The sequence below is a fragment of the Gekko japonicus genome, unplaced genomic scaffold, assembly GCF_001447785.1.
Source record: "Gekko japonicus isolate JY-2015 unplaced genomic scaffold, Gekko_japonicus_V1.1 scaffold1864, whole genome shotgun sequence".
Classification (NCBI taxonomy): Eukaryota; Metazoa; Chordata; class Lepidosauria; order Squamata; family Gekkonidae; genus Gekko; species Gekko japonicus.
In genome coordinates this window covers 229,782-248,936 of record NW_015168709.1, presented here as the reverse complement: position 1 = coordinate 248,936, position 19,155 = coordinate 229,782, and the positions used below count along the sequence as shown (strand labels likewise).

The following is a 19,155-nucleotide window of genomic DNA, read 5'->3' as shown; positions in this document are numbered from 1 at the left end:
TTCACTTCGTGTTAAGTCTATTGTGGCGATTTCCCTCCAAAACCTATGAACAGTATGTAAATCAAGCCTTGGCAGATAATGGAGTGAATTTTCAAAATGTATGGGGGCAGAGGGAAAGGCTTGCTTGTTTTTTGAGTCCAGGAATGGCTCCCCTCTGGGGATGTGGTGGGCATTCCCACATTGAACCGCAGCCACAATGCACATGGTGGCCCACAGCTCCCCTGCATGTTATCCAAAAACTCTGAATGTCACACACATCCCCGGGAAACATTCTACCACCACACGTTTCAATGTACTTCAGGATTGTGCATTAATGCTTTTTAGTACTGTTGACATGCACACACTACACCAAGCCCTGGATGGTAATTGTCTATAAGCGACATTTTATTGATGGGGGGCCAGAGGAAAACACCATGTGGAAATCTGAGGCATGGACACCAAGGAGTATGCCACCCATGACTGAATTTGGGCAACTTTTCTCAGAGTAATACAGAATACATAATCTGGATATTTTGCCATTCCAGGGTGGAAACTGGAGGTGCAGAGTTACAAGCACTGAATCCAGAATAAAGGCAAAACAGCATGGGTACGGAGAAATGGCAGGGTAAAAATGCATGCAGAAAGGGCCAGAATGTGAAAAAGCAAGGCAGTAGAGGGAGCTTCTCTAGCCCATGCATTCCAGTTTGGTTAAAATAGACAATCCTTATTAAGATGGGCATGAACCAGGAAACGCCAGTTGGGGTTCAGGGGGTATCCCAAACTGGTTCATGAACTGAACTGTTTCAGGAACTTTCAGATGCAGGGGTCCCCTGGGGTCCTAGAGGCTCTAGAGTTACAGACCCCCAAACAAGGTGCCCCCAGGAAAGTCCTTTTTGAAGAGAAGTCAGGTGAAGGTTCAGGAGTACATAGACCAGACCACCCTCCGTCCAATTGAAAATATGATCACTGGGCCAGGCCCACGCTGCCCAGGCCTGGGAGCCACCTGCACGCTTGTAGGTGCCTGCTTCTACCTGCCCCCCCTCCCTCCCTCCCTCTGTGGACTGTCAAAGTGATGACTGGGCAGGGCCAGCCCTCCTGTCCTGGGCCTGGCAGCTTCATGGATGGCATAACAGTGAGGGGGGAATTGGGCTAGACTGGAACGACACATTGGTTAGCTCCCAATGGGGCAAAACCACTCCCTGAGAATAGAATAAGTCTTACAAGGCAGGATGGGTGCAGGGAGGTGGGCTGACACACACACAAATCACCCCCAAAGCAGGTCAGTGGTGGGGTTTTGGAAAGGGAGAGCTGGCCGGAAAGGTCATCCCACCAGTCTCCGGACACACAGATGCCACCCCAAGGGCAATCTGGCCAGTGGTGGCGCTTTGGAAAGTGGATGTTGGCATAAAAAGTCACCCCAGTCTCTGGATACACAGATGCCACCCCAATGGCAATCAGGTGGGGCTTTGGAAAGACAGAGCTGACAGTGAAGGTGACCCCAGGAAGTCTCTGGTCACATAGATACCACCTGAAGGACAAGCAGGTCTGGGGGGGGGGAGTTAAATAGAGAGCTGGCAGTCAAGGGAAGTCACTTCAGCACCTCTGGACATACAGATCACCCCCCAAACAGGAGCAGGTGGTGGAGGGGGTTGAAATGGAAAGCTGGCAGTAAAGTGAAGTTACTCCAGTAGCTCTGGAACATGTCCCCCAAGGCAAGCTGTGTATAGGGAAGCAGGCCGACAAACACAGATCAGACCCCAAGAAAAAGCAGGTAAGTACAGGGGTTTCAAATGAAAAGCAGTAAAGTAAGTGGACTGGGCATGAAAGGAAAGACAAACACAGTTCATCTCAAAACAAAAAGCAACCTAGTGTGTAGGGAGGGGATAAAATGGCAAAGAACTGCAACTCAAAGTGTGTGTGGGGGGAAATAAAATTAAAATAAAAGGGAAGGGAAACACCCAAAAAAGTTGACCCCAGCAAACTCCCACCAAACCAAAATGCTTGCTATGTGAAACAGGAATTCAATCCTGATTTTCCCACCCTTTGCACCAAACAAACAATCGGAAAACTAATCGGAACACGGGGGAACCCAAGGCAAAGCTAAGCAATGGGAAAGGAACTCTGTTACTGACAGGTTGCATTGCCTGTCAAGCTTTGAGTCTCCCTATTCATGTTTCCAAGGCTCCCTATTCATGTTTCCACCCTCACCGTTACCTAGCATTTTTGCACCAGACTTTGTGGATGGAGTTTGCTTTCCAAGCTGCTCCAAGCCATGCCCATTTTTTTCGGGAAACACATGGGCAGCAAACCTTGGCTCACAAGCCTCAAAATGGGCAAAGTTCAGTTCGGATTTTGGCTTGTCACCAGGTTCGTGCCCATCCCCTAATCCTTACACCTGTTTTAGATGTAAATGGGTGGACACATGTAGAAAAACATGGATTCTCCAACAAGCCTGTAATGTCCAGTTTCTCCCTGACTCATGCATATGTCAGATGAGTCAGACATTCTTCTCTATCCAAAAATGTTATATGTATATATATGCTCGTGCTAACAGAGTTGTGTGCCTGTGTGAATTAATCACTTCTAAAGTAACAGATTAAACAACTGGTGATGAGTGAGGGGGCAATGTTTAAATCAATAGTGGTGTCAATTAAATTACTTGTTTCTACACATATATCCTACCTACTCAAGCAATGAAACAGAAAGGGAAAAAATGAGGGCAAGATGCACCTCCAGGAATTTAGACAAATGCCAAAGTTCTTCCACGGTTCAATCTAGCTGACTCTTCAAATGTGCAGCGCTCTACTATTCCATCCATGTACATACAACAGCATATGGCTGAATTGCTAAAGAAAATAATTAATTTGACAAACAAAGCTGGCAAATGTATTTATGAAGAAGAGCACCTGTAGAGAATCCTTAATTTCCAAAGATGTCATCAGGAACTTAAGATGCCAGTAACATATCAAACTGAATCTTTTCTGATTACTGAGAAGACAGACATACTTGTTATATTTTGATTTAATATTCTTCAAGTTTGGATACAATCAATTCCATTTTATTCACAGACAGGTAAGACTGAAAGTTGGTTCACATATGCAAGTCCATTGCTTGACTTCTTGAGAACTGATTACTCATCCCCTCACTACAGCACATTAAATATGTGTATGCTAAGGTTGCCAGGCCCAGCCTTTGCACCAAACAAAGAAACAAAACCATTGGAAGACCATGTGGGGTAGGATGGGCTACCAGCAGTGATAATGAGAAACCACAGAAGTGATGTTATGTCTTTCTAGGAATTGCCAGAAACGCTAAGGTTTTACCATATGGTTTACCATACTATGGTTTTCAGCGATTCCTAGAGAGGACGGACAGCCCTCAGTTCCATAGGGTTTCAGGAGATTCCTAGAGAGGCACGCCGTCCCATACATTTTTTTCCTGGAAGTGATGTTATGTAGTCCCCATGGCAATTTGCTTTTATATTTTCTTTCTCCTGCTGGCCACTGGAGGGCACATGGCAATCCCACTGTGAACCATAGTCAAGAATGCAGACAGTGCCTTTAAACTACCACGTTCTCCAAATCAAGGGGCATTTATTACTTTAGTTTTTCTCTAATTATTTCCAGTCACACTCTGCATCCAAACTTGGTGGTAGCCAAGTTAGTAGATTACCAACAGGAATTGGGGGAGACGGAGCAGAAACATGGGGGTGTTGTTGTAACATTGGTGTGACATCACTTCTGGGGAAAACACGGAAGCTATGTCAGTATGCTCTAAGAATCGCTGAAAACTCCATGAAGTGACATGACACTGTTGGGACAAGGGCAAGGAATCCCCCACCCCAGGTGAGAACCTAACAAGCCTAGTAGGCGTGGATACCAGGACCTCCTCCAACGAACCATGCAGGCCATTTTTGTTTTGCTTTTTAACTACAATTAGACAGTTTTATGGCACACCACCAACTAAACCAGCCCTCCTATGCCCATGATGTGAACTGACTCCATTAAAAGCTTTATATTTCAGGCAATATAACATGATGTGAAGATTCACATCTGATGCTTTATGCTGAATCAGATCACTGGTCTATCGAGGTTAGTGTACTATCTACTCATACTGACAGTGGCTCTCCAGGGGTAAAGGTCTTTCACTATATCTGCTACTTAATCATTTTAACTGGAGATGCCAGGGATGGAATTTGGGACCTCCTGTCTGTGCTGAAGATCCATTCACACATGCAAGTCTGAACCAGCTCTTCAAGACTGTTATTTTTTTCAAAATTATAAAACAAGTCAAAAGTGGTACTAGTATTTAAAGACATATCTCCACCCTCGACACTGACTCCTATTGCTTCTCTGCTTTGTTCTAATGAAGTCCATTCACACAGAAGCCAATTTGTTTTAGAAAACATTTTTAAAAATTCAGCAATTCTCTAAAATTTTATCCATTAAACTGTTTGCATCCATCTTTTATTTGCCTACAGGGTTTCTCACACTAAGACTAGGACAGACAGACTTAGTTTTGCTAACTTGTGAATTATTGTGACCTCACTACAAAAACAAATGGAGAAAACACAAGAACAGTAACGGAGAAATCATTTTGGACTAACAGAAAGCTTATCATCAGACCTTTGCTGCTTTTCGCTCTTCTGAGTGATAGTGACTTTATCAGGAACAAACATTTTCCAAAATTGCTTCCCATGAGGGCTTATCAAATTAACCATGTGCTAAAACCACCAATGCACCGTATGTCTAATTGCTAATTCTTTTTAATAGATAAAAACATACTCTTAACTAAGCCATTAGGACTGTGATATCAAAAAAGGCAAAATTCCTTACCTACAACCTGGATGATTTCAGCCAGTAAAACTCCATCAGTCACATCTTGCTGTAGGTCCTTTATCAAACGCTTATGGCCAGATTTTGCTAGGTAGTGATTGGCCCAGTCTGTATAAATCTGTTTAAGAAATGGGAAATAAACAGGAGATAAGTTCTCATTGTACTTTCCTTTTTTAAACCATAACTTTCTTGCTTAAACTTGTTAAAATGACCACCAAAGTTTACAATCCCTGAAACAGACTGCCCCTCTTTTTTTTTTTTTTGGTTTCAAACAAAGTTAGCAACATTAAAATTCAAGGCATTGTGCCGATGAAGTATTCAGCTTATTATAGCCGGCCTTTCTTGTATAGAGCAAATTTGACATCAGAGCTGAAGAAAACTAAAGAAAGCTTCTAAACATGCTACAGCCTGAATGGGCCATCAGACATGGAACTAAACAGTCTGCAACGGAGACTGGGCTGAATTTTTCTATTTATACTGAAGAATTCAACATTTCCCCTTCATTCCTGTACTGAGAGCCCCTAAAGGACATTTTTGGAGGGTATATGTCTTTTTTTCTTTTTCTTTTTTTAAAGTATAGCCTTCTTCTTTTTTTACATGGAGTTTTTTAAAATTAGTAATTCTTCATGAGTGTAATTAGCTAGGTATATTTGAATAGGCAAATTTCTTTAGAATGTAGGGGGGAAATTTGCATTATATTGTCATTCACTTTGTGAGTGTCACATTTGACTTACCACATGCTGCTAACAACTGTTCTACAATGGATATCCAAAATTAGATTTGTGAAACATATATGCCTTTCATCCAAAAATATCCTGACATACAAATGCCTACCAAGAATTTTTCTGCTGTTGAATCTAATATTATTCTGGGGGGGTTTAAATCTAGCATTAAGAATGCAATCCACAAACTGTGTGACATCACACAAACTACAAAGTTTCCTCTATGATAAATCCATACTAAAGCTTTGGTTTTAGAATACGTATATCAAAGTTATATTCTTTTTCAGGGTTGCTGAAAGTATTAAAGTCATAGATGCTGTTTCCATAATTTTTCTAAAATAATTGGCAGAAGCAAAAAAAAGTGTTCTGGCTGCTCTTTAAGAGTGTTTTCAACAGGGTATATGTGTGTTTTCTATTTTTAAAAGATATTGATTATTCCAGGGGAACCAACTTTTTGCTAAACAGAGATCATTCTTCTAAATTGATTTTTCATTATTTTTATATGAGAATTATATATTATAATCTGGGGTAAAATAAATCCTTTGGAATGAAATCTGGGTAGACTCTGAAAAAACGGGGAAATACAGAAGTTTATTGAAAGTCATCGGTCTTGCCTCTCCTAAGAAAGAACTAGATGTCTGGTTGGCTGGCTGATTTTATAGGGCTATCAACACTGGATCGGGCAATTCCTGGAGATTTGGGTGTGGAGTGGGCAGAGGGCAGAGTTTTTGGAGGGGAGAGAGCTCAGATGGAATGAGATGTCATACAACCCACCCTCCAACGCAGCCATTTTCTCCAGGGGAATTTATTTCTGTAGGTTGTCAACCCAATTCATTGCACCCCTTAGATTTTATTTAATCTTGCTGAAGATTCTCAGGATACAATTTTAAGTGTAGTAATTTAGGAGTAGATTCTATTGAGAGCCATGGAATTTACTTCAATGAAAATATGCATAAGAATGGGCTACCAGTGCTTTATTCCCTCAGCTCTACTTCTTTCAACATAATTTCAGTCAGTGCAACCGTTCGGATATTGCACTGTCGTTATCTAAGATGCTATCTTAAATTTACATACTAACCACAGATGCCCATTTGGTTTATTTGTTTCTATCCACATTAATTTCATTTATGAATATGGTGTTCTGGATCTTAACAAAATGCCATCTGCAGTTTGAAAACAAACAGACTGTGCAAGGTTTCCCACTAAATAAGCCTGTGAACTAACAACATTTCTTGCAAAGATACTGTCGATGAAGAGAATAACTCATTGTGTGAATGTGAGAAAGCCAAACAGATTCATGGTTAAACCCTGAAAATTATAAAAGCATTTCTCAATATTTACATTTGTATCTATCTGAATAAACAATGCACACATACATTGTTTGGTGTAGCCAGTTTGGTGTAGTGGTTAAGTGTGCGGACTCTAATCTGGGAGAACCGGGTTTGATTCCCCACTCCTCCACTTGCACCTGCTGATGTGACCGTGGGTCAGTCACAAGCTCTGGCACAGCTGTCCTTGAAAAAGAGCAGTTTGTGTCAGAGTTCTCTCAGCCCCACCTACCTCACAGGGTGTCTGTTGTGGGGAGGGGAAGGGAAAGGAGTTTGTAAGCCGCTCTGAGACTCCAAGTGAAGGGTGGGGTATAAATCCAATCTCTTCTTCTTCTTCTTCTTCTTCTTCTTAATATTTGCCTGGTTAGGTTAAAATCCAGGACTACAAATATGCATCATTAGATCAAGTGTGGTGTAGTGGTTAAGGGTGCTGAACTAGTATCTGGGAGACCTGGGTACAAATCCCCACTTACAGTCACACTCTGTCAGCCTAGCCTACCTCATAGGGTTGTTATGAAAATAAAATGGAAGCAAGGAGAATGATGTAAGCTGCTTTGGGTCCCCATGGGGGAGAAAGGTAGGGAGTAAAAATTAATTAATTAAATAATAATGTTAAATGTAACTGACTAATCCAACAGAATACTGATCCACCACCTCGCTGACACTGGAGTCCAGGGGCCTGCCTTGCAACTGCTGGCTTCCTTCCTTCAGGGTCGGGGACAAAGAGTGGTCTTAGGGCAGCAGCTATTCTAAAGGCACCCACTGATTTGTGGAATGCCCCAAGGGACAGTGCTGACCCCAATGTTATTGAACATCTACATGCACCCCCTTGCCCAGATTGCCTGGAGGCATGGGCTGAGATGTCACCAATACGTGGATGACACCCAACTCTATCTGTTGGTGGGCGGCCAGTCTGACTCTACACTGGAAGATCTGGACCGGGTGTTTCAAGCTGTGGCTGGTTGGCTCAGACTGAGCCAACTGAAATTGAACCCGACGAATACAGAGGTCCTGTACCTGAGCTGGGACGGCCCAAGGTTAGGGATCCTACTTCCGATCTTTCATGACGCGCCACTGGTGACAGTGCCAGAAGTTAAGAGCTTGGGAATGCTCCTGGATGCCTCACTAACAATGGAGGCCCAAGTAGCTGCCACTGCCAAATCAGCCTTTTACCACCTCTGGCTGATTAGGAAGTTGGTTCCCTTCCTCAAATGCAACGACTTGGCAACAGTGATCCATGCGTTGGTCACCTCGAGATTGGACTACTGTAATGCTCTCTACATGGGGCTGCCCTTGATCCAAACCCAGAAGCTAGATAGGCCTGCCTATGCGGGAGCACATCCAGCCGGTTCTAAAAGCACTGCACTGGCTGCTGATAGCATACCAAATTTGCTTCAAGGTGCTGGTACTTACCTTTAAAGCCCTTTATGGTCAGGGGCCCACATACCTGAGGGAACGACTTTCCCCACACATTCCCCAGAGAGCACTGCGCTCAGGGTCACAAAACTGATTGGCCTCCCAGGTCCTAAAGATGCCAGGCTGGCCACAACCAGGGCCAGGGCCTTTTCAGTGGTGGCTCTGTACTGGCGGAATGAGCTCCCTGAAGAGATCAGGGCCCTTGGGACCTTTTACAGTTCCGCAGGGCCTGCGAGATGGAGCTCTTCCACCAGGCCTTTGACTAAGGAGCCGCACCAAGTAACATCAGATAACTGAGAAGTGACAGTGCCCTGGTCCTTGGGCAGGACCACCAACAGCCTGTGCCGTTGCCTAAATATAGAGACCAACCACCAATATAGATCATCTGATTATAACACTAGTATTGGTTCTGCCTTCTGCAAGCATTGTACCTGATCGCCTACTAGCACTTTATGATAATGTAGAGTTTTATTATTTGTTTTAAGATCAGATTTAACATCTGACTGTTTATGATAATGTAGAGTTTTATTATTTGTTTTAAGATTGTATATAATTTGTTACCTATATGTTTAATCTCTTTGTAAGCTGCCCTGAGCCCGCTCTAGCGGGGAGGATGGGGTATACATCAAATAAATAAACAAACTAATAAATAAAGTTATTCACAAACTCTTTTGTATCTCAAAAGTTTTCTGCACTGCATCCACAAGCATTTTCCCCTTGTCCTCTTCTTCCATTGCTTTCTTAATTCCTTCTAGCATGAGCTGTGCTATATTGAATCTCACAATATCTATCACCTCTATTTTCATTGTCTCATGTTTTAAGGGGTTAATTATGTTTCTATACTTTGTGGAAGATTTCACCAAATCACTTTTACTCTTAGGAAAATGGAAAAACACAAACTGCATTCACAAAAATCAAAGAAATACTGACTTTAGTGACCAATTTTTTAAAAAACTGACAAATTACTGACCAAGATGAAAAAAACTGACTTTTACTGATTTTACTGACCATTTTCCACCCCAGGGCCAGCTCTGCTTAGCTTCTGAGATCTGATGAGATCAGGCTAACCTGGGCTATCCAGTTCAGGGCCTGATCTTCAGCGCGGGGGATCGCAGTTCCCCCGGGTGAGGTACGGGGGGCGGGGCACATGACGAAGCCCCGCCCCTGCTTCTGGCCGCCCCGCTTCCAGCCCTCATTTAGCCAGGAGGAGGCAGGAGAAGAGGGAGGGTAAGTTGCTTCCTCCCTGCCTCTCCCCACCCCTGCCTGCCTGGGGCCAGGGAGGGCCTTCGCGGGGCTTCCTTGCACTCCCACCAGCCTTGGAGGTCCACCGCTGGGCCCCTCATGGGGCTTGGCAGTGGAGCTGCAAGGCCGGCACCGGCGGCCGGGACCGTTGGGGGCGGGGTGTGTGGCCTTATGACACACTTCCAGTGATGTCAGGGGGTGTGGCATATGCTAATGAGTTATGCTAATGAGTTCCCCTAGATCTTTTTCTACGAAATGACCCCTGATCTTCAGACATTAATAATCTTGTGCTATATTATTACACAGGAAGAATTCAGTTGGAAAGCTGTGCCCCCCCCAAGTAATGAACTGGATGCATGAAGCAGGATGAATGCTTTTTAGCAGGTCATTTAATTCTGCAACAATTTCCATAAGTTAAATTGCAAATAGCTTCACATCTTTCTCTGGTTGCATTACTTGAATATGATTCTGTGGGTCTCTAATTCTTTAGTACAGGAGAAAACAGCAGATTACCTAACTGTGGCAAAATATTTCTATTAATGGCACATGTACACGCACCCTTACACACATTTACATGGCTGATAAAATTGCAAGAAACACAGGTTGTCCTGGAGGTTGTGACTGGCCTCCTCAGCTTTGTCCAGATTTGCGAGACTGGGCATTTCAGCAGTCCACTTTAGCAGAATTTTTTGAAAATATGGTAGTTTACAACATAATGTGATTCCCAATGTTGCCTTCTCATCTAACGAACAGGTCAACATCACAGAGCAATTAACTATTTCAAGTGGTTAAATAGATCAATGGACAGAATTAAGAAAGTTCCATTAGGGTTGTTGCCAGAATGAAAAACTAAAAAAACCAAAACGAAATTAGAACACTTCAGTGAATTCATGTTTGAATATTGACAGGACATAAGGAGAACGTTTCTTGCAACTACATTTGCAAGCAAAAATTTACAAAAAAAAAATCAAACCTTTGGTCCACCTGGCCCCCATACCTGAGGCTTAAGCAGGTCTTTCCCAGCCCTGACAGCTAAGATCCTTATAAAGATTAACTCTCTTTTTTGCAATATGGGTGGTCTTCCCCCAACCACGTAGAAAGACAGGGTGGATGATGAGGTACCAGCAAAAACAGCAAAGGGACCCACCCTTCCTCCCCAATATGCCTTCCAACCCAAGTACAATTCTCTTCAGCCAAGTTTCAATATTAGAAATTATCTTAGCTGGGCAACAAATGTTTGAGGAAAGGCAGTGTGGTGAGCTAAGCTGCAAGCACTACTAATTTCTGCATTAAAAACCCGCAGCCTCTTTTGATGTGATAACTGCTGTCATGTCTGGTTTGGCCCTGAGCTGAGCTGTGGTCTTTTCTCTCCTTTGGATCAAAACATTTCAATAATATCGGTAATAAACATGTATCTGGGTTCTGAAAAACTGCTTTCAAGTCACAACCATAGTCTCTTTTATATATGAAGAGAAAGTTCTATATGAAAAAAGATTTATGCACATCACTTTCCTACTCTAGATTTGAAATAGGGGTGTGACAGGTCAATATTGTTTTTGCAAATATACTCCCAACGTTTTTCAGTTCACTGCTGAAATACATAACATGGAATCATCATGGCTTTGACAGCTGACCTCATAAAGTCAATATAAACAGGACACTGCCTGTAGGAAAACAAGAGTAAGACCTGAAGGAACAACTATATTCTAAAATTTTAAAGCTTAAAAACACAAGTAGTGGGAAAACATGTGAATATGCCTATCAAAAGTACAGTCTTGTCAAAAAATCTGTACTGTTACACACCCACAGCAGTGAACTGGTTATGACAACTGAACTGTATTTATCCAGAGCAGACAAAGAAAGGGCTTTTCTATCATGTGTAAAAAAGTTCCCATGGAAATTCTGTTAAACCCAGATTTATTCACCCCGTGTTCCGTCAATCAGACAAACTCATTAATCAAAAATTGAGCTAAACTTCATTTTTGAAAAGCTTAAGAGAACAACTTGATTAATGAGCAAGAAGACCCTTCAAGAACATTTGTCGTACTTGGTGGGGCCTGGAGAAGGGAAGGGAAGTCCTATCAGACAGTGGTTTCAGAAAATTTCCATCTGGATATTACCTATACACATATATGATAGCAGTCAATAATCCTTCAGAGTACTATTATTTAAAGTCTTTAACATCTACTATTGCAGATCAGCATAGTTAACATAGGTTAAATCTATGTAAGATGGGTTTTTGCATATGTTCTAAGATTTATCATGTTTGATTTGTGCACTATGGTCATTGGACTGGAACTGAAGACTGCAGATATATATCCATATTAATGTATCTGTGGATACTTAAAACTGGAGACTGGGGCTATGGACAGACGAGACAGTTGTTGTTGTTCAGTCGCACAGTCGAGTCCGACTCTTCGCAACCCCATGGACCAGATCACGCCAGGCCTTCCAGTCTTCCGCCGTCCTCTGAAGTTGGCTCAATTTCATGTTCGTTGCATCGATGACCCTGTCTAACCATCTCATCCTTTGCCATCCCCATCTTCTTTGACCTTCAATCTTTCCCAGCATCAGGGTCTTCTCCAGTGAGTGCTCCCTTCTCATTTGGTGGCCAAAGTATTTGAGCTTCAGTTTCATTATCTGGCCTTCCAGGGAACAGTCAGGGTTGATTTCTTTTAGGATTGACTGATTTGATCTTCTTGCAGTCCAAGGGACTCTCAAGAGTCTTCTCCAGCACCATAGTTCAAAAGAATCTATTCTTCAGCGCTCGGACAAGACAGATCTTTCTACAAACACACGAGAAAAGCTCCAGGTTTGCAGAAAAATGGAAATCTTAAAATAAAACAACTTAATGACAGAAGTAGTTTCTGAAGCTTTGAGAAACAAATTCCCCCAGTGGCTGTTGCTAGGCAAGCACAACAGTATTGCCAAGCCTTTCAGCCTTGGATTCTTTCAGCAAAAGAAAGGGGATGAGCTTTTCCAGCATTGTTTTGGTCACTAGGGCCAGGCCTAGCAGCAACCAGTGGGCAACTTGCTACCACACAACTTCCATTATGCATCTAGTCTTGGCTGCTTCGTACTGTTCAACAGTGACTGGAGTTTCAGATTAGGACCTGGGAAACCCCACACTGCCATGGAAGCTCATTGGGCCACTCACACACTCTCAGTCTAACCTATTTCATGGGGTTGTTATAAAGATAGAGGAGAATTATGAAAGTAAATAAACAATAACTAACTGAAGGGGGGGCAGATAAAAGGTACGTAGATTGGTAGTGGGAAGGAGAGAAGGAAGGAAGTATAGGGGAGGATATGGGTGCTGCCAGGAGAAGGGAGAGAGGAAACATTGTTGGGGGAGTTACAGGGGAAATTAAGGTACCTCTCACAAGTCCCTACTGGTTCCCCACTGGCAACTGAGCTGAACTCAACCTTCACCATGCTACTGGGTGCAGCCTAGTCCAATGACTAGCACCACACAACTTGGTCAGAGCTTTCTCAGGGGAAGGCTGCCAGGAGGAAGGAAGGATGGAGAGGTGAAGACAAGCAGGGAGAAAAGGTAGGTTGGGTGGTGTGTCAAAAAGAACCAGAAGGAAAAAGGAAAGGGGGAGAGTCTATGGGGTCTGCCAGGGAAAGGAATGCGGAAATAGTGGGGGAGAGGAAAATGATATGCCTCCAGCAAGTTCTTGCAGGCCCCCCACTAGTTACAGCACAATTTAATCTTCTGCCTATCCGTTTCTGGCTTTCTGCCCTGACCTGGATAGCCCAGGCAAGCCCGATCTCATCAGATCTCAGAAGCTAAGCAGGGTCGACTCTGGCAAATACTTGGATGGGAGACCTCCTTGAAATTCCAGAGGTGGGAGGCAGAGGTAGGCTTTATTCAGCCACCTCTCTGAATATCCTCCAGGCCCTCGGTAGGGATCAGTCAACAGAGGTTGCCATGACTCCCACGGACACATGAACACTCACACACACACATATAAAAATACAAAAAAAACCCCAACCTTTCTGTTTTTCTGATAATGTTTCTTGGCTTTCATTGTGGTTGTTTTTTTGTTTTTTGTCTTTTCTGATTGCCCTCAATTAGTGGGTTACCAGTTTCTCACTTTCTTGTAGATTACTGACATTGGGTAAAGTCACATTTGTCATTGCTTAGGTTTAGACAGGTGGGCTCCCAACAAACCAATTGCAATGCGACATGAGCTTGCCTCAGTTCCAAAGTACTCCTATTCCTCTGTAATTTGATTGGTGGGGTGGGTGGGCATCTCATTAAACAGACACTCTGGGGAGGACTACTTTTAGTTGCAGTTATTAACTTTGTCTAAAAAAAAAGTGCTTCAGAAGACTGGCAGCCATCTTCACACCTTCTTTCCATTATGCAGAAATTACGGCTGGCAGCATCTTATTCAAAGGACTGTACAATTGGATCCATCCGTCCAATTCACTTGAAACGTATGTTTTATTGTTCTTCTTGTTTATTTTTCACGTTTACTTTTCTTGTATTTCAGTTGAACTTTAAGTAATTTAGGGGCATCTTCACCTTTTTCAGAGTCCAAAACCTCAGAGGTATTACCAGAACTGCTTGAGGTGTCTTCTGATTCACATTTGCTTTTCTCTTCTTCTTGGATACTGTCCTTATTTTTCTTTTCATCTTTCATTGGGCTTTGTTGTTGTTCCAAAAAGCCTTTCGCTTTCTGGGCAGAGTCAATCCTGATCTTCTTATCATTATAATTAAAAAGAAGTCCTTCTGGAAATATCCATCTATAGGGGGTTGAGTTATTTTGTAGGAAGGAAGTTAAGTCTTTGCATTGCCGTCTTCATTTTCGCACCTCAAATGGAATATCTTTTAAGATTCTCATTTCTTGGTCTTTCAGGGTTTTCCCAGATGTTGCTTTCAAGACTGCGTCTCTAGTAGATCTTTTGGAAAATTTAACAAATATTTCACCAGGTAGCTTGTTTTTCTTAATGAAGTCCGAGTAAGTTTGATAGGCCAAGTCCATATCATTTTGTAATAAATCCTGTTTAAGCTCCATCACTGCTGCTAATGCTTGACTTAATAGTTCTTTTAAATTTTCCCCTTTCTGCTCTGGGATACCCTGGAAGCATAGGACATAGATTGATCTCTCCATTTGTAGTTGCAACAATTGTCCTTTATCAGAAATTCGCTCTTTTTCCACTTCTTCCAGCTTCTGTTTAATATCTTTTGTTTTTGCCTCCACTTTCTTAAGTGCTATATCAGTCTTATCCGCTCTTTTGTCAATTCCCATCAGTTGCTTTTGAACACCATCGAGTTTGTTGTTGATGTTAGACATCTTCTCCAGTAGAGGGCACAGTGCTGTCGCAAGCATGTTGGAGAAATCAGTAGCTGTTTCCGGCATTCGGGTAGGAGTTGTTGGTTAGGTCGTTCCTGTTGGAGATTTCTTCTCCGGTGCCATTCTTCTTCTTCTACTGGTCATTGTTTACACAAGAAAAAAGATTTTTAGTTTAAAGTAAAAGTTCTTCGATTTACATGCGCTTTGGACTATTTTGCACCTTCCAGTTTTGTTTACAGTCTCTCTCGGTCAGTATTGTGTTTTTTTTCTCTCGACTTGTCGCTTGGGGACCATTAAGTTTCATGGGAGGGGAATCCCCAACTCTTCCCCTCCCACTATTTCGCCTCGTAGATAGTTCTGTTTGTTTTAACTCGGCTCAGCTGCTTACAGTTTATCGCTTTTGAAGTATAGTAAGAAAGTGTTTATGCTTGATCTCTTGCCCGCTCCATCCGGCAGTCAGCTCTAGACGCCATAATGGCTTTGCGGTGGCAGGACCTCTCACGGTAAGGGAAGCCTCAATTCCTTGGCCATCACCTTGGAAAAAGCACCCCTCTGCACCCCAGGCAGAGAGCCCCCTGCAAGGGCTCCAGGGAGGCTTGGAAGATTAGCGTTAATGGCTCAAGTCAGCTTTATTAAGGAAGTAAGATACTGATCACAGGCTTATATTTTACTATAAGGTTTTGTAAGAACGACAGACAATACTGTAACTTTTGAAATATGATCTTTGCCTTAGTTTAGCTTCTTTTTTAGTATTAGTGATCCATTCCCCTTCCCTGTAATTGTGTAGTGTATAAAAGCAATAAAAATTATATAAAAAACAAAACAAAACAATTCACTTGAAACTTGGGGCATCTCTACAACAGAGGGTGGACTAGGTTCCTTGATATTTTAATGCCATTGGTGAAAAAAGTCCCCATGTGGAAAACAATGGGCAGACATCTGATCATAATGAAAATGGAATGGAACCCAACATCTTCAAGATATGACAATAACATTTCCAAGAATTCTTAAAACTGAAACACAGAGAGTACTCCATTTTTCCATGTTATATCTCTGAGGATGCCAGTCACAGCTGCTGGTGAAACGTCAGGTACTACAACAGCTAATGAACTCCGGCTGTGAAAGCCTTCGACAATATAGTGAAACACCTTATCTTTCTAAAATTGTGGTACTGAATTAAAATAATATTTTTCTAGTGCACACCCTGGTGTACACTTAGCTGCTTAACCATGATGTTGACACAAACTAAATTTAAGCCATCATTCCTGGGCTAGGCAGGAACCCTGGTTATGCCTAACTACAGTTAGCACTGGTGCTAATTTAATGGTTAGCCATAGTTAGATTTGGCAGGAAGAAATCGCTCCTGAAGTGAGTAAGGGCAGGCAAAGAGTATGCCTGGCTTAGTCCCAAATGCTTAATCATAGTTAAGCAATTCTGAGCATTATATCTGCCCCTTATAGTGCTTTAGGGGACACAGTTTCATCAATAGAGAAATATAACTACAAGCCATCGTGGTTAAAAGGAACCTCCACATTCAGAGGCAGTAAACTTCTGAATCCCAGTGCCACAAGGCAACATCAGGGAAGGCCTCATCAGCCTCTATGCCTTGTTGTTGGACCTCCAGAAGAACTGGTTGGCCACTGTATGAGACAGGATGCTGGATTAGATTGAACACTAGTCTTATTCAGAAGGGCTTTTCTTCAGTTCTTAAGAAGTACAGAGAGTGAATAAAGTAATCCAGCGGTATAACTAATTGGAGAATGACTACATTAAAAATAAAGAGGGATGAAGGTGGTAAAGATCAGAATAAATAAATACACGCAGAACAAAGGTGCTCTAAAATATCCAAGTGCCTCATTTCTTTTTAGTCCTTACTAGTTACTAACAAAGTAGTCATTTGTTGCTGTGCCCTCTGAACATTTTCTTTTGAAGACATATGTATGAATCAGTCTCTCATGAGTATGACTCAAGGGGACACTACTGTAACAGCTGGACACTATCTTTTTGACAGCAAATACCACAATTAGTACTGACCAAAGAGTATGTGTGCACGTTCCTTTTTGGCTTGGAGAGTTAGTCACAGCAAAAAAGGCCCACAAAAAAGCATGCCAGGCCTTTCCTAATGCCATCTAAAACTACATGGGACTACGGAGACCAATGCTACACTTAAAATTACAATCAGTACACCAAAGTGAAACTCACTGCAGTGTAGAGTTACAAGGTCTTACTGGTCTTCCAGTGGGGAGCTCCCAGGTCTAGCAACCGTACTGCAATGTTCACATTTATTGTTAACAAGTGGAGACCCGCAACAAAATGTTGCGTACTGTGTTCAAGTTTAGCTCAGTTTTCCCTTTCCCCTTTATCCGGAGGTTGTGAGTTCGAATTTCGCCATAGGTTATGAGGTGGAGGAGAATGGTTGCTCTGACGGGCTGGGGAAGCGGTTGGTAAGGAGTTGTGAGTGGAGTTTATGTCAAAATACGTGTGCATAGGGTACAATCCAAGGAAAGTGTATGAGCTCTTACGGAAACAGGCCCATGTGTTATTTCTGTATGGTTGTGAAATGCAAGCTGTATTTGTCTGTCAGAAGAAAACCACAGAGATCCCTCGCTGCTCTCACTCCCTCCCCCCCCCGGCCCTGAAGGAAGGAGCAGGTAAGTTCCCCCCCCCCATCCTGCTGGTTCCTTCGTCTTCTCCACCACCCCGGGTGAGGGAAACTATGAACATGGGGTGCAATCCTGACATGTTCAGAAGTTAACATGTAACCCATAGTTATGTGGAATAAAATCCCATTATTTTCAGTGAGATTTACTTCCAGGTAGGTGTGCCTAGGATTATAGCATATACCTCATGCACAGGAAAATTTATACAGCATACAGATTTTGCAGAAACCTAGCCCATACACAGGTCACCTGCAGTGAACATAACTCCATATCCTCTGAACAATTTGCACACTAATTTGGAACTCCAATGCTAGGATATGGAGGGGAAATATGCTGTTTTGTAATCTCTCACAGAAAATTCCCATGACTGGATTAAATCTACGAAAAGAACTCCCATGACTTAATTGACAATGACATGCCGATGCTGCTAGCTCCTTCAGATTCAATTATTTTTGCCAATCTGGGGCACCGGGTGGGGGGGGTTGCCGGGCAGGGAGCCCTCGGTGGAGGCCGACGGCGTGGAGAACATCCTGCAGCCAAGGGGAGCTGGGGGAGGCAGCCAGCGGGAGCTACCAGTGCAGCTGTCCTGCAGCCCCCGGGCGCTCTCCGGGCTGAGCGTCTTCACCTTGGTGATGACGAGCAAGTCCGGCGAGGCGGCCTCGCTCTTGATGATGACCTTCTTCTCCGGGGGGCGGCATTGGCGTGGGCCGCGGGCGCCACCTTGGCAACCTCGGGTGCCTTGCCGGCCGGCTTCTTGAGGATCCGCTCGCGGAGGGCCTCGTCCTTCTCCCCCCTCGCTTCTCTCTCTCCTTCCTCGCCCTCTTGCCCCCCTCCCAGCTCGCCGCTCGCCTTGCAGCTCCAAGCGGTGGCGGCAGTAGTCGCAGAGCATCCCCTGCGCATGTGCAGGGGACGCTCTGTAAGTTTCGGGGGGATTTAAACATCCCCCTGATTTCCCCCCCAACATTTAGGATTTTTGTGCACATGTGGGGACTGCCCCACGTGTGCACAAACCTCTCCCTCCCTCCCAGGTGGCCCCAGGAGTGCGGATTTAGATATCCGCACAGACGGGGCCACTTCACTATTAGATATATAGATTACAAGCAATGCACAATCCCACAGAGTACAAAATAGAACCATAGTCAAAACCAAGTTTTCCTAGAGGGCCATTTTCAAAGGGAGAAGTAGGGTTGTCATCTTTTAAATTGATCCCTCTAGTTGTCTCTTTAATACCAGTTTGAACTGCAGCAACCTATCAGGTGGTGATATTTAACTTCATGCCATGAAAAGCTTCAGCTGCCCATTTCTACTCATTAAACCTCTATTAAAGAGACCTGATACATCCCCCCTCTCCAGTTGGCTACCTGACATATACATTGAGCTGCCTGGATTTGGGACACTGGGAAGAAGAAGAAGAAGAAGAAGAAGAAGAAGAGCAAATATTTTGTACCTGGGTTCCAATCATATGGGAATTAATTAAAACCAAACCCACATAAAACCATTCTTTAATAAAGCGGTCATTTCGTAGAAAAAGAAGTGCAGGAGCTCATTAGCATAACTCATTAGCATAACTTATTTGCATATGCCACCCCCCTGACATCACTGGAAGTGTGTCAGAAGGCAACACCCACCGCTCAGGCTCCACTGGACTGTTTTGGATTGCTAGCTAT

At 43.3% G+C, this 19,155-nt stretch overlaps 1 protein-coding gene across 1 annotated transcript in view; it reads right to left on the bottom strand.

The window, feature by feature from the left end:
- Positions 1 to 14,894, bottom strand: part of LOC107114103 (neuron navigator 2-like) — a gene marked incomplete at its 3' end in the record, with an annotated part of 109,603 nt that extends 94,709 nt beyond the window's left edge. The window contains exons 1-2 of the mRNA XM_015415536.1: positions 14,346 to 14,894; positions 4,815 to 4,932 (exon numbers count right to left, since the gene is read on the bottom strand). Of these exons, the coding sequence (XP_015271022.1) occupies positions 4,815 to 4,932; positions 14,346 to 14,894 (667 nt within the window). The remainder of the gene's footprint in view (positions 1 to 4,814; positions 4,933 to 14,345) is intronic.
- Positions 14,895 to 19,155: the final 4,261 nt, after the last annotated feature.